General features: G+C 41.7%; 1 protein-coding gene across 1 annotated transcript in view; it reads left to right on the top strand.

The window, feature by feature from the left end:
* LOC147683354 (period circadian protein homolog 2-like) overlaps window positions 1-24,608 on the top strand; it is a 333,862-nt gene that overhangs the window by 87,271 nt on the left and 221,983 nt on the right. Inside the window, exon 5 of the mRNA XM_086943782.1 lies at window positions 5,805-6,006. Coding sequence (XP_086799908.1) covers window positions 5,805-6,006 — 202 coding nt within the window. The remainder of the gene's footprint in view (window positions 1-5,804; window positions 6,007-24,608) is intronic.

Consider the following 24,608-nt stretch of genomic DNA (forward strand, 5'->3'; position numbering starts at 1 on the left):
AGGTGAAGTCCTTGTATTGTTTTTTCATTTGGTAGACATGAAGCCCTCCCTCCCCAACCACTCTTTCCCACACAAGCACAAAAAAGAATGGAGAAGGATAAAGCAAATGATTTCACACATGCCCTCACTCAACCATGAGTAGCATTTTTCGCATATTTACTATGCACTGCTAGAGTTCAGAGTATCATAAAAAACTCAGCTCTTCTAGTAATTATTGCTTTTCACCGGCTTTGCTTAATGAATTGAGGATTTCAAGGAATTTTAAGTTATTTATTTTTGATTTTGCTTTACTTTTTGCGCTCTACCCCTGATTAACTCCCCAAAAAGATGCAGTTTTACAACATACTTACGGGGTTCAGTGTTCAAGGATTGCTATCATTTTAGTGCTTGCATTGCCATCTTGACGAGCCAGTTCCACCATAGTAGTAGTGGTAGTAAATATTTATTTGCTGATTACTTAAAATCATTACAATCAGCAAAGAACATATACAAAATAAAATTAGATAAAAAAAAATATATATATATATGCAACTACAGTGTACATTTATACCCAAGCAAAAATCTACAACTAAGCCCTAACATAGGTTTTTTGACTTCAAATGATCAGCGTGCAAAAATAAAGTGCATTGTGCCAGCAGCTATAATTTACACTAAACGATACATTATTCTAAGAAAGACTTTATAACAATGGGAACTGTAAAAATAAAAAACACCCAATAAAATACAATTTAAGACAGCTTTAGCAATAAAGTGCAGTTGTGCTAGTAAACTTTTAGCAGCAGAAACTAAAGTGCCTTGTGCTAGCAACTAAAGTTGTGAATATGCCCAAAAACTTTAAAATAGTTACAGATACATAAAAAACAACCAACCATAGTAGAATTGCAATAGGAACGACGTTAGCAATAAAGTACATTTCCTGTAATAGACTTTAACAACAAAAATAAACTGCTTAGGGCTGGCAACTTTGATATGTAATGTACCATACATCAGTCTAAAAGGTACTTTATAACAATGTAAGCAGCGACAAGGAAGAAGAAGTCGTAATGGAATACAATTTTCAAACCTCGGAAATCGTGTGTGTTTCCGCTAAGCAGAATTTAACTGCTTTTAATTTAAAGGGTACCAATACTATCCTAAAATCATTTAATAGCAGTATAACAAACAGCAACAGTACACTTGGGCTATCAAACCCTAACCACTACGGTTTAAAAACTGTGCATAACCCAGGAAATACATTGCCGCATTTTAAATAATTTTCGTATCGTAAATATCTTCACTTCAATTGTCAATATTGCAAAGTTTATTTTCAGCTATAAAAATAAACTTAACAAAACGGGAAATAAGGCGGGTGGTGGCTCCATTTAGGCATATGATGATGGCGTTTCTGCAAGATCTTACCCCCAAGTCATTAAAAATTAACTTTAATATAGCTTTCCGCTCTTCTAACAATTTGGGGCATAAAGTTACTATATGCATTAAGGTTTCCTCACAAGAACCACATAACCTACACAATTTAGAGGGCCACTTGTTTTCCCATTTTGGTATTGCGTCTTTAGTCGGGTATCTCCGGAACTGTAGTAGCATAAATTTGTTTTGAATTAAGAGTTTTAAATGTAACAGCAAGTATGGGTGGGGAGCCAATTTACCAAAGGAATTTGCAATTGACCATAAGTGTTTTTTTTCCTAAGCTCATCTTTATCTATTATACTCGACAATAAAATAGCTGATTGGTTAATTGATTTTTTTATAAACCACTTTACTCCTAATTTCGTCTTCTAGATTTGGACAATCAAAAGTACGTAGACACTCATTTAAGTATGTTTGCCAACTACTCGCGTATTCACTTCTCATCATCTCATGCCAACATTGATTTGCAAGAGTCCCCTCTACAGCACGAGACAATGACAATAAGGTTTTTAAAAATGTAGATTATTGGGCCAATATTTGTCTTTTTAGACCAAATTCTAGTCTAATATTGGCACGGCTAATATATCTAGAAATCTTAAAACTGATTTATATGTCCTTATTTCAATGTAGTCTAGAATTTTCGTGTCTTTGCCGTGGAAAATAATGGAACCGTAATCCAAGGATGGAATTAACTTTGCTTTCATAACCTTCAACAGGTGATCGTAATTTGGGCATGATAGCTTGTCTCTCAATTTTCTAAAAGCAAATGATAGTGATGTTCCCTTAGCTTCAAGGTTATTAAAATGCTTCCTAAACGACATACTATGGTCAAATGTGATTCCTAAATATTGGTACGTTTTTACACATTCAATGACCAAACCATTGATATTCCATACTTTCATTCCTAATTTTGTTTTTCCCACGTTCATTATTTTTTTCTTTTTTGTATTTATGTTTAGAACATTTTGAGAGACATGATTGGCTTAATAAAATGGTGTCGTCGGCATATTGTAGATATTTACTCTCTTTGCCTAAAATAGCAGGAGAATGGGCGTTAACATGTTTAAAATGAACTGGGAGATCAGAGATAAAAAAGAATAAAAAGACAAGAGGCCAAGACACAATCTTGCTTCAATCCAATATTAGTCTCGAGGCAACGAGTTGTGTGTCTCCCATCAACAACTTAGATCTGTACGCATGTATCATCTTTAGTAAGGTGTTAGATATGCCCCAATTAGTTAACTTCGACCATAATACATTTCGCGGTACAGAATCAAAGGTGGTTTTTAAATCAATGAAACAAATATACAACTTTTGTTTCCTATATTTGGCCCTATTGCCCAATAATGTTAATAAAATCAAATTTGTGCTAGTCGATTCTCCCTTTCTAAAACCAGTTTGTAAATTTGGGATCAAATCCTTTCTCAGGGCCCATGATTCCAGTATTCCAAAGGACAATTAGCTAATATTTTAGCCTCCACATCCGTTAAGGCAATTAAACGATAATTTGCGGGATTGTCTTGGGGACCACTTTTATATATTGGTTGGATGATACTTCCCTGCCATGATTCGGGAAGAGAACCCATTTTAAGCACATAATTGAATACAAGTGTTAATGCCTCTGGCCAATGTTTTAGATTTGCTTTAAAAACTATGGGCCTCATTAGGATGGAGGTGAATCCGCATCCTCCTGGCCGGCGGAAGCCACCACTGGCCCGGAGGATGCGGATTCACCGCCGCTGCCATAGGAAACACCCACCGCCAGATTAGGATGGTGGTGGGATGGTCGTGGGAACAGCGGCGGATGGCAGGTCCATCCGCCGCTGATCTGCGGGTTGTTGGGCGCTATTTAGTGGCGGTGTCTGCAAGACACCGTCAGCTAAATTAGGATGTGTGTAGGAACATGCTTTCCCGCGGTGGTTTTACCGCCGTTGAAAAGCATGTGGAACTTTGCTTCTGGGGGCCCCTTGCGTCCCGTACCTCTATCTATTTACCTTTTCTATTTCCTCATACTCCCTCCACTCCTTCTACTGCCCATATTCCATTTTCAACTCCGTCTTCTACCCTCATCTTTGTTATTTATTTTGCCCTCTCTGTCTTACTTTCCCATCCCAGAAAGGTCAGAGCATATGGCTGACAGTACAGAGACAGCTGCCCTCAGTCATCCATTACCGATAGGAAGGAGCCACAGACCGTTTTTAGAGGTTGATCCCCCTCTCTTTGTACTAGAGGGAATGGCTACACCTTCTGCTGTATTGTAACCTGCTAGCTCTGATAGAGGACTGGGAGAGAGGAAGGGACTAAATAAGAAGAGAATATTTACAATTGAGGTACTTTCCTGTTACCACTACCCCTCCGCCTTGCATCTAGAATGCTAAGTCTGAGCTAAATGGAAGAGACGCACATACCCTGGACAACACACTAGTCAGGGCCCACAGAATTATGTTTAACATCCCCCAATATGCATCCGCTGCCCAGACCCGAATAGAATTTGGCCTCATCAAAAAACAGCTAGCAGGACAAGGGGGCGTACATAACTTGCTGGCATAAGATCAAGAATGCCACCGTAAAAAGCTTAAACCATCTACTCTGGCAAGATCTTCAACAGGGAACAGTGGCTCCAGCAAGTAAACATCTATATCAATGCATCTATATCAATGCCTCAAAAACACCGGTCTCTGCCAGTCTTGGAAAGTCCTGACTACACATGCCAGCTTGAAGAAACTTGTGGGGAAGACAATAAGGAGCTTGTTATTAGTGGAAGATAAAGCTGCCTGGATGACAATTAACGGTTATGAATCTCTCAGTTTAAAACCATACTGCAGTTCAGTGCAGGGTACTCCATGACCATCAAGGAGAATTTCCTGAAACATCGATTAGGAAAATTGCCAGGCATCCAGCACCTACCACCATGGCTGCGGTATCAAATGTCTCCAGATTGTCTTTTGTACAACAACGGAGTCGAGGACATGGCTTACCTGATATGCACATGCCCCTGTCTAAAAAGAGGAAGATTGTGCCTGCTCAAGTATCACTTCAACCAGCAAGTAACCCGCAACATGGAGGCAAGCAGTGATAACCTATTTTAAATCAGACGATCCACAGATGAAATGTAAACTAGTAAAATTCTTAATACGGGTGGATGAGAAGCTGGGAAATGTTGGTAATACCACAGGAAAATGTTAGAACATCCCTGCATAGCGGGAAAAGCACACACGATTAATGAACTGATGTGAATTTTCGCACAAGCTAACAGGCCAATGCTTCTAGAGTGCAAAACTGAATGACTTGTGGACATTAAACCAAATCGGGCCTCACAACTCGCATGAAAATGTTTTAATCACCAATTGCTCTTATCTGGTTTAAATCGTTTGTTTTAGTTATCACAAGCATTATTTGCACGCCTTTTTTATTTCTAATTTTGTATCAGTTTGAATTAACTTTATACAATAAAGCTCTAACTAATCAAATCTAAAGTGTCTTGAGCTTGTTGTACATTATGCATTTCTACATAGGAAATGTTCATGTTACTCTACTTATAAAATGTATTCATCCTCATATTCATGTATTACATTGTATGCTTCTGTGAAAATGTAGTTCTGAAGCTTGTGCATTACAAGGCAGCAAACATAAGCATAAAGTAAGAATGGGGCAATCAAATAATGAACCCAGCCATGCGGTCAATTAGAAGTGTACATGTCTTTATGTGCCTCAGTGAACATAGGAGTGCACCCAGCTGTAGTAACACACACAGATGTGTGGGCCAAAAGCACATTGGTACAGAACCTGGAGGGATGGCATTTAGCACAATAAAGATATGTAGCATAGAAAGATGGTCAAACATAGAATTCGCGTTTGGGTAGCACTACTACTATACCAGCAATGTAGATGACTTAATATGAATTGAGTCAGTGACACAAAGGCCAGTCAGTCTCGGCTATAAAATCAAATATGTTGGATAGCCATTTAAAAAAGTATTCTCAACTGCAACCAGTATGTGTTTTTCAAAACCACTGTGTATGTTACTATTAAACTACAGTGTTTGGTTTGATCACTTGAGAATAACATTGAGGTGCATTGTTAGCAGAATAAAGGTTAGCCTTGATGCAATTTCTGTCCTGACTTGCCATTAAAGAGCAGATTTTATATCCTGTAACATCAATTTATTTTACCTAGCCTGATTAAGTATTAAAAGCCCAAATGTTCAGAAATTGCCACATGAGGTGTGAATGCATTCTCACTGTGAGTAACCGCCTACTCTCCAGAAAACATGAATCCTTTCATACCACTTTACCTAGCCCAAGGTTGTATGACAAATTGATCAACTGTTATAGAAGAGTTTAAAATCAATCTCAATCTGAATGATTTGAGTCAATTTTATGTGTGCTAATTTGTAGGACATGCTTGCAATGGCCATATCTTTGACAACCGGGAAAGTGGTGTACGTTTCAGACCAAGCTGCCTCCGTTCTGCACTGTAATGGAGCCATCTTTCAAAATGCCAAGTTTGTGGAATTCCTGGCTCCACAGGATATTGGTGTTTTCTACAGCTCCACTGCACCTCATAAACTGCCTTCCTGGAATATGTGCAATGGTGTTGGTAAGCTTAATCCAAACAATATTTCCATGTTAAAAAATTATGATTTGTTTCTTGCTGTTTATTCAGAATTTTTGATGTATCACTAGAATTTTGTTACTGGCACTAATCCATTTGTGTTTTATTATTTCTGTGAATTGCTCAAATACCTTAAAGGCTCAAGGTTGAGATCTTTTTAGACATTTCTCTCAAGCTAGATAATGTTGTGCGTAACTGTAGCTACTGGATTTTGATCCTATGCCAGCCCAAGCATGTACTGATGACTGAATCAGGCTCCTACACTCTCACTGCAGGCCCTCCCACTCACCCTAAAAAGCTCTGGGTGTCAACCACAGTTTTTATGTATGGTGCAAAGTTTGCACAATTGTGGCTCCTCACCAGGAATGGATGTGTTCAGAAACAGAGTGTATCTTTTCTCCTTGAGGACATAGATTTGCGCCATCTTATTAGGATAACCTGCAAATCCCAACACATACAGAAAATCATGGCATCTTTCTTGTACAAGAGAAACCTGGATAATCATTGCTGGTGCTTTGTGACATTCACCTCCATAGATAATACTTGTACTTTTAGATCTTTGCTGTTTCCCATTCTCAAATTGTGTGGATGCTTTAGTCTAGTGAAGTTGGCAAAAACTTTACCAATATTTTCTTCATTCAGAGCTTGGTGTACCAGTACAGCTCTCTAGTGTGCACTTCATGTGCATCACAGATGCATGCATACACAGCATGTCCCTTTTGTTGCATCCTTGTCTGTTTCCTTCTTCAAAAAGTAGCTGCTTCTTGAGTGTTTTTGGCCAATGGCTGAGAGATTGGTGGAAGGGTGTTATTAATGTGAAAGAACCTGACTGTCCTATTCTGAGCCAGTGGGTTTACTCCACAGCATCGACAAACAAGTTGTGCAGAGCGTTTTGACCAACAAAAGCATTTTATGAAGGAAATCGTGAGTGCATACAGCCAGTTTATTTTTGAAGCATAGGCCAATTAACTGCTCAGAGGGTATGCCTGACTAGTAAATGCCTGGAAAATGCTTCAATGCTTCCTTATCAGTTGGGAAGTCTGGTCAGACACCAGATGGCAGTAGGACTCCAGGCAAAGGGTATTAATGGGAACAAGCAGTGGTCTTAGCATTGCTCTGTCTTCTTTATTGCAACCAAAAGTTATGATTATTTGGCTTGAAGAAGCCACGTCCCTGGTTGTGGCAAGGTAAACGTATGAATGGCTTAACTATTGGACTGTGTAATTTCTCCTCAGTTGGAGACATTGGGAGGTGAGAAACAATTCTAGAAGAAAATTCTCCACATTGAAATGGAACTTTTGCAGCAACTTTGAACAAAGATCTAATTATTCTATGAGGCCATGTTGTCTCTGTATTATGTATGTGTAGCTCACCAATGCCATTTTCCAGTGTGATGGCCACCAAAGAAAGAAGTCTTACACGTAAAACGCTGTACGTCATGTGAGATAACATGTCAGAAGCTTTATGCATTATGTCAGAAGCTTTATGCATTATCCTGACTAGAAGCAGGTTCATTTCTAAATAGGCATTGATAATGTGTGCATATGATTAACTTTTGAATGAACCCTATTGACGTGATGTAAGAGTCTTCTTTGAAAAGTAAAGCATGTAAAAATGTTCCTAAGGTCAAATTACTCTAGTTGCTTTCTGAAACATCTTAATATGGGCAAAATATCTGCACACAAGAACAAATCTCCAATCATGGTTGATGGAATCTAGGTGTAAGGATAGCCTGAGTTAGTAAAAATTCTATCGGTGTCACCTTCCTGCCTTAAGAGTATAACTCTTCATAAAATATAGATGTTTTGGAAAGTCTAGGCACAAATATGTTATAAGGAAATATTTAGCAGTTGCATAGTCTCCCATATATCTTTACCAAAGAATATGCACAATTATTTGAGTCCTTTCCTTGTGATATCTGGAGTAAAAACCTACCTAACTATGCTAGGAATTGAGTTGACTCTTCAATAGATACTGCATTTTAATAAGCATGTATGCCACTCTGAATAATGCCATTTAAGAGTCTACCATTAAGAAGAATTTAGAAAAATACTTAATAACAAAATCATAATGGGGAAAGTGTTAGTAATGTCTTCTGTGTTTAGATTGTAATAGCAAATAAATCATATGACTTGTTTCTTTTGTTATTTCATATAGAAATAGTACATATTTTTAAACTGTAAAAAGTAAGGATGAAAACTAGGGCCACAAGTGGAACTAAGGATCAGTTTGCTATGAATGTTAGTCACAGGGAAAGTGAAAAGGTTCTAGTTGTAGTTAGGGTTAGTATAGTGGTAAGGATAATAGCTGACATTTAGATTTACGAAAATATAGGAAAAAGGTAGGGAACTGTTGGCAGGTACCTTATGGCTAGGAAGATAAATAATTGAGGGGATAGAGGTAGAAACCATATTTGAATGGTAGACTTCTGGCCTACTTTAAGAAAACTGTCTATGGTGATTATTTCCTATGGTCTGGTTGTCACAAATGCATGACAGTTGGGATTTGCATATGTTTTTCATCCAAATCCCCACCATATAGGTGAATCAACATGGGTCTAATGTAAGAAATTTTAGCTGATATAGATAATATGTTCTCCAGTCTGATGATAACTAAAATTGCATGTAGATGTCTGTTAAAAAAAAATGCCAACCAAATTCAATCAATCCAGGGTCTTAAGCTCAAATGTCCACGGACTTGATAATTCTCGCTTCGGTGCCTGCTCTAAACATGGGTTCTCACTCTGCAACTCTGGGCATTAAGCTTGCTTAATCTCCACAACGGCCCCCCTGCGGCGGGATGCCTGGCTTTCACCTTGGGGATGGCCTGTAGGGGCTATCTCACAGGGAAAAGCCAGGACGGGTTCCCAAGGCAAGCGCCGGGAAACCTCCGGGTAGCTGTGCGCTCAATAAATGCAATAATAATAATAATAATAATAATGTGTTATAAGTCGTGGGACAAGATGTATGTGGCTGTTTTGTGATCACATTATCCGTCACATTTTCCCATTCACCTGCATTGATACTTCAGGCCCAAAAATGATGTGCTGCTGTCAGTCTGTTTTTTTCTTCTCTGTTAATAAAGGTGCCTAAATAAAGGATCACCCATTCTATTCAAGGTAGACATAGGTGAGCACCGGTTGCTTGCTCTTAATGCATCCCTGGGAGTTATTGCTCCTGAAGTATTTGTGTCTTACTCCTGTAAACTGTTCCATTGTTGATCCCCTGCAAAGTTTACCCCTGAGTAGTGAAATCCTCTATGGTTCTAAAGGACTTTCATTTATTGTAAATCTCTATTTTAGTGTATTTCTGGAACGTAACACCTTCACTAGAAGTGTCCATATGTTGCCATTTAATGTACAGTCTTCACAAAAAGCTAAAGAGACTGCAAAATATTTATGCTCCAGCTAAGAGCACTGTGTTATCGGCACAACTATCCTGTAAAAGCAGCCTCCTTTCCTGCTTTTGCAAATGATGAGTAAGAGTGAGGCTAACACATATGTGCAGTACACTTTTTCTCCGAATATGGCAGGCCAGTAAGCCTGCCATCAAAGTAAAATTGATATATCATCTTATTGTCTTTATATACAGTCAAGGTACAATTGATAATGATGGCCAGAATTTTCAGAAACTGTTTATATTTTGCTGTTATTGGTATTCATTGCATTAAAACACTGCACACTGGAACCAGATTTGTAGTGCTTCCAAATTGTTCTAATTGGAGTACCCCCTGGTTATCTTTTTGAAAACAAACCCACCCAACCCCCCCCACCCCCCGGGTTGTTCCATTTTCATCCATTCCTTCTGCTCCCTGAAGAAGCTTGACCTCTGAAATAGGTCCAAGCTGAAACACACATCAGCATCATTTCACAACCATCTAGACCAGGATATCTATTTAATTGGAAGATCATTGGATGAAGAAACTCAATTGGATATTCTCAAGAACGTGTGCTAAGTACTGCAAAATCATCTTAACGCAACTCTTCACATCGCAGTCTATCATGGGAAAATGACTCTGTGTAAACTAAGTATTCACAACACGGATGCACCATGCAATAGGCCCACATTAACGCACCAAATGTCTGCGATAAAGTCAACGCGATCCCAAAAAATGCAAAACACTAAAGCAAAACATTTTGCGATGAGGCCAATCGCGATACAAAAATCTGCAAAATCCAGCGACAGGCCTGCAAGTCACACACGTCAGGCAGGAGAAATCACCAAAAAAAAGAAGAAAAAACAGACAAACAAATGCCAAACAACAGCGAAGCACAATGGATGTTGCAGGAGCAAGTACGGAGGACAACCAGAACCCAACAAGCACCCCGGAGGACCAGCCATGGACCTTGGGGTCAAGGAAGGGCAAGCAGAAAAAGAGTAGGAAGAAGCGGTTCAGTCCTCAGGAAAACAGAATTCTGATAACGGAGGTGGTAGAACCCCATCAACAACTGTTTATCACCTCCACTGTGTCATTGGCAACAAAAATTGGACTATGGAAGTTCATTGTGGACAAGGCGAATGCAGTTGGAGTGCTTAGGAGAACAATGGAAGAAGTCATGAGGCGCTGGAACGATGTCAAGCGCAAAACCAAGCTGAAATTCACCAACAACCGGAAGGCAGCAATGCAGACTGGAGGTGGGTGTCCACAGTCATCAGTGAGGAGACTGTGGCAGGAGTTGGGGGAATGAAGTAGAGCATATCTGCAGACATGCCCCAAACCCCCAACTCCCACCAAGAGACCAATGTACCCAAGTATGCAATATCTCAGGACTGTAGAAGCACAGACGTCCAGGGCACACTGCATGTAGGGGAGAAGGGGCAGCAAAATCAAAGCTGCAGGGGCGACTCCCCCAAAATGCTGCACACACACATAACATTCGGAGCACATCAACATTGACAACGATTCGATACAAACTACAACACGTCCACAACAGAACACAGGACACAACTGATGCTGCTTGTGTGTAGAAACTGGCAAATCACATTTGGCATTGCAGGAAAATGTGAGTTGACAATGTACAAGTACAAACGCACATCCGTGATGTTGTCGAAATGTCCACTGTCCTCATCAAATAGGCAGCCCCTCCCAAACAGCCACAATGCACACAGTCATGCAGTCTGCATGAAAACATATACAATGCGACAACATACATGTGAACACATTGTTAAACTGCATCTCCCTTTACATTGCAGGGTGAGAATCAAAACACCTCCTGCAGAGCAGCCCGAACCTCTCTTTTCTGATGACGAAGAGGACCACCACAGCTTCGACTTCGACGCCCTCCAACAGCTCGTGGAGAGCCTCCGCAGCCCACCTCCTGGAGCAGGGCAGCCCAGCTGTTGCGAGGAGACCCCACCCCTGCACAGACCACACAGCAGGCAGCACCCACCACCACCAGTGATTCCCAGGACCCCCACAAAGAACAAATGGCCTTCCAACGCAGTGTGTTGGGGTGCCAGAAGAAGCTGGCTGAACAGGTGCAGGTGGGGTTCGACTGCATGGCAGCCAAACTAGATGCCACACGTTTGTGTCTCAGTCCCATTAGGGACCACTCACAGACCCTAACGAACACCCACAGTTTGCTCCATGCTCTCCAATGGACCATGGCTGACATCGCTAGAGCCCTGACTCAGAGACTAGAACAACTGTCCAGTCAGAGTGGCACTAGTGATGACACACAGGTGTTGGAACACATGCGGAGGTCAATGGAGACCATGGAACAGACTCAGGCGGAAAGAGCGACTGCCACGGCTGCATACCAGCGAAAGGTAGCAAGGTTTCTCAATGACCTCAGGACCATCCTCATGGCATTGCTGCCACAAGGCCTGGCGGTGATGCATGCTGCTGCTACTACTACATCCACATCTCTGCCCCCGGAAGTGTCAGTGCCACACAGTTCGGCACACATTCCGCCTCCGGCCCCTGAGGTATCACTGCCACACTGTGCTGGAGACAGAAGACCACCACCCACATGTGAGGCACATGGAACAGCAGAGGACAAAGATGCGGATGAATCTGCCATAGTGGTGAGAAGAATGCAGTAGCATGCATCTCCGTCATAGGGCCCGTTCTGCTTGGTTCTGCCCTCTGCATCATCACCTTCCAATGTCCCCTGATACACTCTGTGACACTCACCTTGGACCTCAACATGGACTGATATATTCTGTTTGATCGCCAATAACACAGCAGTCAGACTGCAGACTGAACTCTTCTTCTTCCTTTGGACTAGTCATTTCCTGTAGGACTCTGGCTGGCTATCCACGGGCCAACATTGTGAAGTGGGATTTGCATGGCCGTGTACTGCTCCAGCTGCAACACTCCACTGAATGTGCATTAAACTTTCATAATCACACAGATGTGTCATGTCTATGATCTTTCAAATGTGGAAATATGGATGAATTTAGGCTCAGTGATTCCCCCTTATGTCCATTTTGCTCATGTCATTGGACTTTGGTCACAGGGTAACGCATTGCCGAATGCAGTCCAGGTGGCGCTGACACAACAACAAGGACACACGCATTAGTTACTTCCTTGTCCAGTCCAGTAGGGAACCACGCCCAGAGCCCCGGGGTTATTGTTCACACCCTTACGCTGGACTGGCATACGCCAGGCCAGCCCACTCCACTCACGGTCACGGGGGGACGGCAACCCTACATGTACCAGGTCTTTCCTGTAGTGATCTGCTGATCACAGGTCTAGTTGTCAGCATGCCACAGCCCCTCCCTCATGGCTGGTTTAGACCTACACCTCACCCATTCAGCACACGTGTCACAGGACATGTGGCCCTGCCAATAAAAAGGGCCAGGCGCACTGCTCAACGCCATTTCCACTCTCTTTCTGGCTGCATCTGTGTGGTTTTAATGTAGGCATGAGGGCCGAGGGCCCTGCAACATCACATTCTCCAGGGCCGGGGGTGACATGATGGCATCTGCACCACGAGACCCAATCATAAAGGGTCCATGACTTGCGGGACACAGGCTTGGTCGCACCGGATACACTGCGGCCGGCACAGGCACACCGCCAAGGGGCGATGAATTTCAGTGCACTGAGGTAGGGGCGCCTTAAGTGCTGAGCGGGTGTGCAGCCTGCGATGATGCCCCGTCCTGGCCATCTGGACTGGTTACGATCATTGTGAGCCCTGCTAGATGGCAGTGTAGGCCTGAGCCAGCAGTCAGTGCGTGCCTACCAACACATGGCATTGCCTCGCGGGTCACAGAATTATTGGCACCTCAAGGGCTGAGCGGGTGTGCAGCCTGCAATGATGTCCTGTGCACTGGTATGTCCTCTGCCATAGCAAAATCAAGACTCAGAATCAAATGTGAGACCTGGTGGCCCACGGAGTAGGGCTGCATGATGTGGAGGGTGCCATGGTCGCAGACCCCAGACTTGAGGCTTGCACCGGCACGTGGTGGACCCTATTTGTGACACTCCGGTGGCGAAAGGTGAGCAGTGAGGCCTGGGTGTGCAGGGGCACGCATGCACCGCTGGGTGGCAGGAGGGGCTGGGGTGCAGCTGCCTTGGTGCTCAGGGGCGGGCATGCACCGCTGGGTGGCAGGAGGGGCTGGGGTTCAGCTGCCTGGGTGCGCAGGGGTGGACAGACAATGATGGTGTGTGCAATTGTATGTACTTTGCCATTCGTGTATATGGACTCCGTTCAGATGAGAGATTTGTTTCAGATGAGGGACCTGGTGGACTGCACTACATACCGGCAAGTAGTTGGAGACACACTGGTGGCAGCAGGTGAGCAGTGAGGCCTGGGTGCACAGTGTCAGCAATCTCTCTCCCTGTCCCTCTCTTCTTTTATCTGTGTCTCTCTCTCTCTCTTTCCCTCTTAGTCTCTCCCTCCCTCTCTTTCCGACTTCCTCTCCCACCTTCTCTTTCCATCTTCCTCTCCCTTCCTCTCTTTCCGTCTTTCTCTCTCTCTCATCTCTTTCTGTCAATCTCTCCCTCCCTCTCTTTTTTAGTCTTTCTCTCTCCCTCCCTCTCTTTCGGTCTTTCTCTCCCCCTCCCTCCCTCTCTTTCCGTCTTTCTCTTCCCCTCCCTCTCTTTCTGTTTTTCTCTCTCTCCCTTTTTTTCTCCCTCTCTGTGTCTCCCTCTCTCCTTCGCGCTCTTTCTGTCCTTTGGTGAGCGCATGACACACCTTCTCATCTGGTTTTTTGTCTTGCAGGCTGTGACCTTCAGATTGTCCCGAGGAGAGCTGACATGTGTCTTCATTTATGTTCTTCTGGGTTTATTTGAATACATTTTCGTTTGGTAATTTGAAGGTGACTGTGTGATGCTCATTTTTTGTGACGACACATGCATGTTCCCTGTTGTGTTTGTGCAACATCAGGCGGATTCTTTGGTACATGATTTCGTGAAGTGGATGTGGCATGTCTTTGCCAGGCGGGGGTGGTGTCCCACGGTTGGGGGGTCCTGGGGGTGATGGTGGTGGGTGTTCTGGCCCTGTTGGGGCTTCGAGCTGCATGATAAGTGGCTCCATGGCATCTGTTGTTCTTCAGGTGTGGCTCTGGGCTGGGCTCCCTTTTCTGGTGCAGGCTGTCGTCCGACTTTACACCAGAGCAGAGCAGGTGTTACTTTCCTGCTGCTAACTCGCCTTATCCCCTGTTTTAGGATCTTATCCCCGATCTGGTAGGTCATTCAGAATGTTGCGGAGTGGTGTTGTCACGGCTTTTAGCACGGGAATGCCTACTTTGCATCTCTTTAACGATAGTTGCCGGGGTCATCTGTGGCGATGTTTTTTGCTGCAGCTATCGCAGGTAAACTGGTGATGTGGGTTGTTAGCACCAGCTTGTGAGTGGGGAGATAAATTTATCGCACTTTGGCTGTGATAAAGTGCTGATAACTCGGCGATAAATCCTTGAGAATAAGTCCCACAGTGTCATGTACCATCTGAATACTCGGAACGTGTTGACTAAGGATATGCTATTGCTCAATTAATTCCTCCCCTGGTCTTAAAGTTAGTCTTTCTGGTTGTTTTCATCAAATTGTGATTTTGATGTTTGAATTACTGAAGTGAGGGCTTGAGTATGAGTTTTCTGTTTGAGTGTGACTTTTGAGCAAGTGTAAGTTGGGGGTTATAGATATTCTTGGGGGTTTCCAGAGATCTCACTATTCAGCTATGTATATATTCTGGCTATATTTTTATTGCCTTTATTTTCTAAAAAGTAAGTATTTTTTCATGTGATTGATAACAATAAATAAATACAAAATATTTACGTTTATGAGAACAATTATATTATGAGATCTATGTGGATTTGTTTTCTGTGGTTTGTTCTGTGACTAGTTGCTTAATTTGATACATTATTCTATACTTTGTTTATATTTGATTACCAGCCAGGGTTTGCTCTGTTTGTATATGGATATGTGGTGACGCCATGGGTATACAAAAATTGGGAGCAGTGGATCTCTGGCGTACAAAGCCCATCTGATCTGCAAATATCAACCATTAATGGTTGGCAATCATCCAGTAAGAAACTCAACAGTATTTCCTCAGCCCTCTTCTCACCTCCACCAACACCAACCCCAATCCTCAGTGGAGTCCTTCCCTAAAGAAAAGAAAATAACAAAACCCATGCAGCAGTGTTCATTACCATTGCTTGTGCACTAAACGCTTGAGGGAGACCGAGAGCGCACATCTGGCCTGGGCATCCTTGGGACTCCCATTGCTATATGAGCATTATTGACCATCTACTCCCTGCAAATTACTAATACTGTACCTTCCCTATATCAATAAAACATTAACTGTGCATGCAACTGCCATATGTGGTCCAGCGTGAAAATCAACAGTATTGTGGCAGATCCAGGTGGTACGCAACCCAGCAAAGGGCTAGGTAAACATTTATACCAAGGGAAACCAATTGAGGCAAGAGGTTCAGTATGGTAATTACAACTTAACAACAGATCACCAACATTATTGTGATGGGTCATCAGTATGTCATCTGTGTTTTTTATTGTCTGTGCTAGCTGATTGTTGTTTCCTGCATCGCTGAGCAATCGCCAGGCTAGTTATGCTCAACCCTGCTTTCTCAGCAGGCATGTTGCAGGTTTCAAATAGCCTAGTGTCACCTCTGGTTGAGTAAAGAAATCGATCTTACCAGGGAATTCACTCTAAGATTAGTCAGGTATAACACAGAGTATTTGATTAATCGTTTGAGCAATAGTTTTTTTTTACTTTGGGAAAAGATTGCTGCGCCTCCTGACCTATAGGGGTGAGGCTGGAAAAAGGGCACCTGGGAGACGCCATGTTGCAAGCCTGGTCTGGACCTATGGAGACGAAATATTGTGTCTCTATTCCTGTAATTAAGTAAACGTGCAATTATCGGTCTCATATTTTGTCCTGGCTTCAGTCTGCCCGCCAGGGATCTATGGAAGTGTTGCACAGTCAAGGCAGAAGAAAAAGCCTCCCTACCAAAGGAGATAAGCATTTGTTTCACAAGGGATTCTGTGTTGTTCACTTGTTCGGGTACCCCCATAAGTACATTGTTCTTCCATGAGCGAGCTTAGAAGTCTTCATTTTTCAATGTCATGAGCGTAGGTTTTTTTGGAGTGGGTGGCACTTTGAGTCTGGTCATGCAAGGAATCCTCCACTATTGAAATCCTGTTTTTCGCCTCCGTCAGTCGCACATCTTGCTTTTCCTTGCACTACTTGAAGTTGTAAATCCATATAGTGAGGTGGTCTATCTTTGAGCCTATGGATTTTAGACCCTCTTTCAGCTTCTTAAGCAATCCTGATATCTTTGACTCATAGAATTGTGAGAGGGGCTGTTTTAAGTCTTCTCCTCGAGTAACCCCCTTATTGGCTGATCTGGAGTCTCAATTTCCTCAGATACATTTTTCCCATGGCCATTCCGCAGTCAGATCTGCAGCTTCCCCCAGGCACAGTACGCCTCTGATCAAGCAGAGAGCAATGGCACCCAGCACACAATGTACTGTGACTTAATAGTACTCAGGGGAGCTTCCCCCTTGAGGGGAGGTGCCATGACTCTGCTCCTTGGCAGAGGCTGGTGACCACTCGGTCTTTATAGCCTGCTGATGTCGATAATTGCCAGCAATGCAAATGTATGTCTTTTAAGGGGGTTCTGTGGGTAATTGAGGCTCTCAGCTCAGTTATTGTCAGTTACAGAGCAAATGGTGCTCTACCAGTTATCAATGTCCATGGCCTTCCCACCACAGTTCACCCAGGATCTGACTGGTAGGGCTTCTCAAGTAGTTTATCACCCAGATGATGTCGGCTTCTCTGAGTCACAGGTGTTGTATTGGAAGGAGGAGAAGCAACCCGAGTGGATCATCACGCATTCTATCTGCATAGCTCAGCAAGGCTGAGATGCCAGACTATGCAATCGAATGTGCTGCAAGCCCCAACAGGCCAAAGAATAGGCCTTCCATCACCTGCACACTATTCAAGGCCTAAGAAGCAGGACCTGAGTTTCTGTGGTTGATGTTTCCCTCCAGTCTTTACTCGAGGGGCGCTGGACCCGAAGTTGCTGATGCAGTCCTTGATTTGTAGTGTTGCTGACGGGAAACAGTCGGAACACCGTGGCCTCATCCACGCGTGTTCCGACATCGCAAGCATAACCACGCTTGCCTTAAGGCAGTGTATGGCCTAGCTGCTGGCTGTTGCAGGGACGGAAGCATGAAGACCTTGCCAGGAAGAGAGCCGCAGTGAGGTACGTGGGGCTGGGCTGGAGGGGTAGTTTCCTTGGGCTGGGGGTTGGGGTAGTTTTATGGGCTGGGGATTGGGGTCGTCTTCTGGGCTGGGGGGGGGGGTCGGGGTAGTGTTCTGGGCAGAGAGTTTTTGGGGGTAATTTTCTGGGCAGTGGGTTTGGGGGTAGTTTTCTGGGCTGGGGTTAGTTTTCAGGGCTTGGAGTCGGGGTAGTGTAGAGGGCTGGGGTTGGGTCAGGGGTAGTGTACAGGGCTGGGGGAGGGTCGTGGTAGTTTTTTTAATTAGCTATTTGGGTATTGGGTGGTGGAGGGGGGTCGTGGCCTTAGCCACGCATACCTCTTTACCATTCATGCCTTTACCACAAAATTAGGTGGTAAAGGCATGTTTAGTAAAGGAATGCGTGATTAAGACACGTTCATGGATTAGGCTGCATTGTAGAGGCACGCTTGCTTTAGCCATGCGTGCCTCTATCATACAACTGTTCCCCACCAGGCCCAGGCTCTTTATCCCTTGACCTCGCCCATCACTAGCTTAAGCACTCACCTGAGGCCTTCGGTACAAAAGCAGCTCCTGTGTTCACTTTGCCTGGTGGCGTAGTATCTCTCAGTTAAGTACCACTCTCCGGGCACTGCCGATCTGGTCTAACAAACCTATGGACCAACTCTTCCGTGAGGGTGATGTCGTCCCCACCCTGTGACAGACCAGGTACAGGGATGCATAAAACGGCGAGGAAAGAAAGGAACTGACATCAGTGCTCTTGGGTTGCACCTATATGTAGCTCCAGCCATCACTTACGGGGTGGAGCAAGTTCAAAGCAGAGCCACGCAATGCCATCTTCTGGCACATAGGGTCTGTGCTAAAAAATCTTGTATATCCAGGCTGGCAACCATGGATATTCTAAAACTAAAAAATGTATGGTTAGAAGTAACTATCAGGGAGACGCGCGAGCGCGTCAATCAAGATGGCCGCCGCCACCGGAGCTCCGTAATTTCCAGGAGCTTTCAGCTCAATTAAACGACGATTTCCTGCACTAATCACGGCGAAATTGCCAGCGCTGGCCTGCTGAAGCCTTCCCTCACCTGTGAGTCTTTTTTCCAGCAATTTTGCTCGATTGAACTTTTCTCCTCATGCCCCATGCTGCTGCTCCGATCTGCTCATTAACTTCCTGCCGAGATTGTGAACCTGGGGGCGGAGAGTTCATTAAGACAGAGGCTGGCTTGGGGCCTAGCTCCGCCTACAGCTGTGTTTAGCTGCTGCACCTGGGCTTTTTTGATGCTTTTTACTGCATTGGTCCATATTTACAACAATTCTTCATCATTTTTTGAGGAATTTTTTGCATTAATCTGTTTTATTCATAATACAGAACATTTATTCTCCTCAGAATGGATTTGAAAAATGCTCCTACAAATAAAAGGAAGCAGCAGGTTTCCCCTCCTCCCACAAAATCTAAAGTGGTGGAATCGTCGGAACCTTCTTTGGCTCTGATTTTGGAGGAAATTAAAGCCTTGCGTTTAAATACTGACTCCATTGCCTCAGAAGTTAAAAATGTTCGTAAAGATATGGCTTCTATGTCCATGAAGGTGTCAGATAATACCATCAAAATCCAAGATAATAAGAATAAGTTGGATGCTTTTACACCTTTAATGGCCAGAATTATTCCAATGCATTCCCAGCTGCTGGACTTGGAGAATCGCAATAGGCAATACAATCTGCGCATCTTTAATTTGCCTGAAGAAATCGAAGGGACCAATTGTCGGCTTTATCTTGAATCTCTTTTGCCTGGTCTCTTAAATATTAAGTTTGCAGAAAAATTTGAAATTGATAAGGCTCATAGAGTTCTGTCACATCGTAATCCTCGTCATTCAAAACCAAGGCAGATGATATTTAAGGTCCTACGTCACCATCATCTGGTTCTAATTCGGAAAGCTGTTCGTGAAATACCATCATTACTGGTGAATGGAACCAAAATCTTAATCCATCAGGATTTTGCTAAAGAAACTGTGGCTATCGGTAAAGAGTTCTCTTCTCTTCATCCACAACTGAGAAGCCTTGGCTTCAAATATGGCCTATTTGATCCCTCTACAATGCGAGTCTGGAAAGACAATGTCTCTAAATCTTTTCAGCGCCCAGAAGATCTTCGTCTTTTCCTCGAACAGCAGGTTCCTCCAGCAATGGATACACAGGACCCTAACTCTTGACTGCTTCTCGCTGACCTCTTGTTGCAGGTTTCTAACTAATTCTCTTTATGGGCTCCAACGGTAACTGGCCATGCTTGAGGAACGGGTGTGCATTTCCATGTCTTTATTTATGTTGTGTGTTTGTGCTTTTCTCTCTCCTTTTTATTTCTCCCTTTCCTATTTTTCAGTCAGAGCTACTCTCTTAACCTGTCTTCTCCCACCTTCTTCTTGTTCTCATCTCTCTCTTTTCTTTCTATTCTATTCTAATGGCTAATGTTCATAATATTAAAATTGTTTCTCTTAATGTCAAAGGTTTAAGACATCCAGTAAAACGTTTAAAAATTTTAGATTATTTAGGTAATTCTAAGGCAGACATCTGTTTTGTCCAAGAGACACATGTTGATGATAAAGTTTTGAATTATATGAACAAAAAATGAGTGGACTCTATTGTCTCTTCACCTGCTGCAGGTAAAAAGAATGGGGTCGCTATTTTCTTTGCCAAAAAGTTGCATTGTCAGGTATTGCATAAGCCCCCAGACTCTGATGGAAGATATATTATAGCTAAAGTTAAAATTCATGACTCTGTCTTCTTTTTGATTAATGTTTATGGCCCTACGTCAGAGGATCCTGTTTTCTGGTCCACTGTTACGTCGGAAGTTTTAAAGTTGGGAAATGCTCCGTTGATTTTTGGGGCTGATTTCAATATGTTTGTGGACCCCTTATTGGATAGACTGTCCACATCTAGATTTCGACCATCCAAAACTTTTTATGCCTTTAAGACTTTTCTTCAAACCACCAAGTTAGCTGACATTTGGCGCTTGCACCACCCAACTGGTAAAGAATTTTCCTTTTTCTCCAATCCTCATAATTCCCATTCCAGAATAGACTATTTTTTCCTTTCCCCTTCCCTTATTCAATTTGCTACTGACCCCTCCATTGGTACTATCGACATTTCAGATCACGCTATGATTTCTTTTGTTTTAAATGTATCCTCTTCATTTACTAAACAGTCCAGATGGCATATGAATTCTGACATTGTCCTTAATGACACTCATAAGCCCAAAATACTCCAGGCAATTCAGGATTATTTCACTTTCAATCCAAAAGGGTCTACATCTATCATCACTCGATGGGATGCATTTAAAGCCTATATTAGAGGTACCACTATTTCTATCATGGCTCATGAAAATAAGAAATTTAATTCACAGGTTAAATCTTTGGAGAAACAAATAGCTCATTTTGAACGTTTATTTATTACTTCTCATGATCCCCAATATAAAGAAAAATTGCAAAAGCTGAGGTATGAATTCAATGCTATTCTCAGCACTAGAGCAGGGATACAACTCTCTAAATCTAATGCTAAATTTCGTTTAAACTCTAATAAGTCTGGTAGACTTTTAGCCAATTATTTACGTATTAAACGAGATAAAACTCAAATCACTTCCATTAAATGCCCTCAGGGTAACATTGCTTTTTCCCATAATGAGATTGCGAATGAATTTTTGAATTTCTATTCCACTTTATATAATAAACCAGATTATTGTGATGATTCTTTAATCGAGTCCTTCTTACAATATTCTGATTTGCCTCACATTTCATCCTCTGATAAAACTAAGTTAGATTTACCCATTAATACTGAAGAAATTCTCTTGGCCATTAAGTCACTTCCCAAGAAAAAATCCCCTGGTCCTGATGGTATCCCTGCCGAATTTTATAAAGAGTTTCAACATCATCTTTTACCTTTTTTGGCTCAGATTTTTTCTCATTTTTCTTCATCAGGTACCATTTCTGGTTCCTTCTCTGAGGCCTTAATTGTTGTACTTCCCAAACCTGACAAAGACCCTACCCTAGTTGCTAATTATCGGCACATTTCATTGATTAATCAAGATTGTAAATTATATGCTAAAATTATTGCTTCTAGGTTAGCACCTATCCTTCACTCAATTATCCACCGAGACCAGTCTGGTTTTATGAAAAATCGATACTCTGCTAACAACACGAGAACGTTATTACATGTTATTGAGCAAAGCCCCTCTATCCTTAGCCCTGCTGGTGTTATGGCATTAGATGCTGAAAAAGCTTTTGATAAAATCCATTGGCAATTTCTATTTAAAACTTTGTTATCTTTTAATTTTGGCCCCTCCTTTATTCGTATGATTTCTGCCTTATACTATGCTCCCACAGCTAGATTATTTATTAATGGCCAGATTACTAACCAATTTTCCCTTTTCAGAGGAACTCGTCAGGGTTGTCCCCTCTCCCCTCTTTTATTTTTACTTGGTATAGAGCCATTTCTTAATTACATTCGGAAATGTGATAATATTCAAGGAATTACTATCAATGACATTACTGTTAAGACTTTAGCATATGCTGATGATGTGTTATTATTTATTAGTAATCCGATTTCTTCTGTTCCTTTTTTACTTGATATTATTTCTAAGTATTCTACTGTATCTGGTTATAAGTTAAATGTTACTAAAACTGAATTTTTTCCACTAAATATGCTGTGTACTCATGATATGCTACCCTCACCAGATATAGTTTGGCAAAAGAGCAAATTGAAATACCTTGGAATATTATTTTCATCGTCCCTTCCTGCTACTTTAAAATTGAATTCTGATTTCCTTCTAGAATATGTTAAACAAAAAACATCCAAATGGTCCTCCCTTCACCTTTCTTGGTGGGGGCGAATGGAATCTATTAAAATGACTATTGCCCCTAAAATATTTTATTCTCTTGCAATGATTCCGACTCAATTTCCACTCAAATTTTATAAAGATATTGACAAGCTCTTATCGAAATTTTTATGGAATAATAAACCTCCACGTATTGCTTATAAAAAAATTAAAAATCCCCAAATGTCATATTGGTTTTGCACTACCTGATTTTCTTTTGTATCATAAAGCGTTTATTCTTAAACAAAGTTCGTTATGGTTTAATATATCTCCTATGCTTACTACCCCTACCTGGTTTCATATTGAGACTTCCCTTGTCAAACCTTTTCCTTTATTATCCCTATTAACCATGTCCTCCGTATCTAAAATTGTACATTCTTCTGCCATAATTAAATCATCAAGATTAATTTTTAATGATATAGATTCCAATTTTGAATCCCCCTTACTTTCTACAGTACATTTGTCCTTGTGGCATAGTGCCTTGCTCAAATTAAATAGAAATATTTCCTTTTGGTCTTCCTGGATTGCTAAAGGTATTTTTTATCTTGGAGATGTTTTCAAAGATGATGAATTTATTCCATTTATTCAACTCCAAAAGAAATATAATCTGCCTTTGTCCGAGCTGTCAAAATATCAATCCCTCTGTAATTCTATTTTAGATTCCTTTCCCAATGGCATCCCTTCAAAAATGACAACTGATTTTCTGCTTTATGTTAATACTGTTTCTTTATCCTCTAAAGCGGTGTCTGTATTTTATAAAAAACTTACCGTATCCTCAGGTTCCAATGTTGATACCATTTCTAATTTCTGGAACAATGAGTTATCCCTATCATTGCCAAATGATTCCTGGTCTTCAATATGGTCCCTTTCTATTTCTGGATGTTTACCAGTATCTATTTATCAAACTAATGCTTATATTTTATTTAATTCCTTATGGACACCATTGCGTTTATTTAAAGCTCACTTATTACCATCTAATATATGCTGGCATTGTAGTTTACATCCTGGTTCCTTACGTCATATGTTATTTGATTGTCCGACAATTTTGAAATTTTGGTCTGAAGTATGGAACGTGATACAGAAAATTTTGCCTATTTCTGATTTACCCTCTTATAATTTAGTTATATGTAAATCTGTTGCTCTGAGTGTACCCCTTGATGATATCGAAGCAAAATTATTTAATTTTCTTGTATCCGCTGCGTTAAAATCCATCACCTTTTGTTGGAAGGATGCTTCCTCTCTTTCAGTCCATGCTTGGTGGTCCTGGATTGTCTTTACAAGAAGAGGTGCACAATTGTCATTACAAGGTGTTCATCATAATTCTTCGGCTTTTCAATCTTTTTGGTCTCCTATAGATTCATATGTACAGGTTTAATTATTGTTGTTGTATTGCTCATGTAGTATTTGTAACTCTACTTATTTAAGTATTTATGCTATGAATTGTATATTTCCATTCCCTTCTCCCTTCCCCTCCCTTCCTCTCCTTTTCCCTTCTTCTGTTTTCCTTTGAATGACAAATTTTGTTATGTTGCGATACATTTTATTGATGACTGTATTTTTATGATTATTCTTTTTCGCTTCTTTGTATTTTAATGAATTTTCTTCGCTTTTTTGTATGTCTTTATGTACTACTCCTTTCTTAAAATTTCAATAAAAACTTACTGAACTAAAAAAAAGAAGTAACTATCAGAATTGTGGCTTTCAATGCAGATTATAGATATAGTGAGCCTTGTTTGATTTGATAACTTTTATGTTGCTGTTGATTTTTCTTAACTCTCTTATTGATTTTAATCATCGGATATGTCCTCAACACTGATTACCATAAATTACCTATTCTAATATGAATTGAATAAAGTTTTTGTGTTTTATTGTTGGCTTTTATGGTGATCACTGTCAAAAAATGGCTAGTTGAAAACCTTCTACCCTGCGATCTGTCAAAGCTCATTGTTGTGTGATTACTTATACGAGATGCATAGTGTTGTGGAGAGGAGGATGTTGTGGGAGGTGGTACCTATTAGGTGTTGACAGTACATAGTCACTATAGGTAACCTGATTACAAACCACTCGAAA

The sequence above is a fragment of the Lissotriton vulgaris genome, chromosome 11 (assembly GCF_964263255.1).
Source record: "Lissotriton vulgaris chromosome 11, aLisVul1.2, whole genome shotgun sequence".
NCBI lineage: Eukaryota > Metazoa > Chordata > Amphibia > Caudata > Salamandridae > Lissotriton > Lissotriton vulgaris.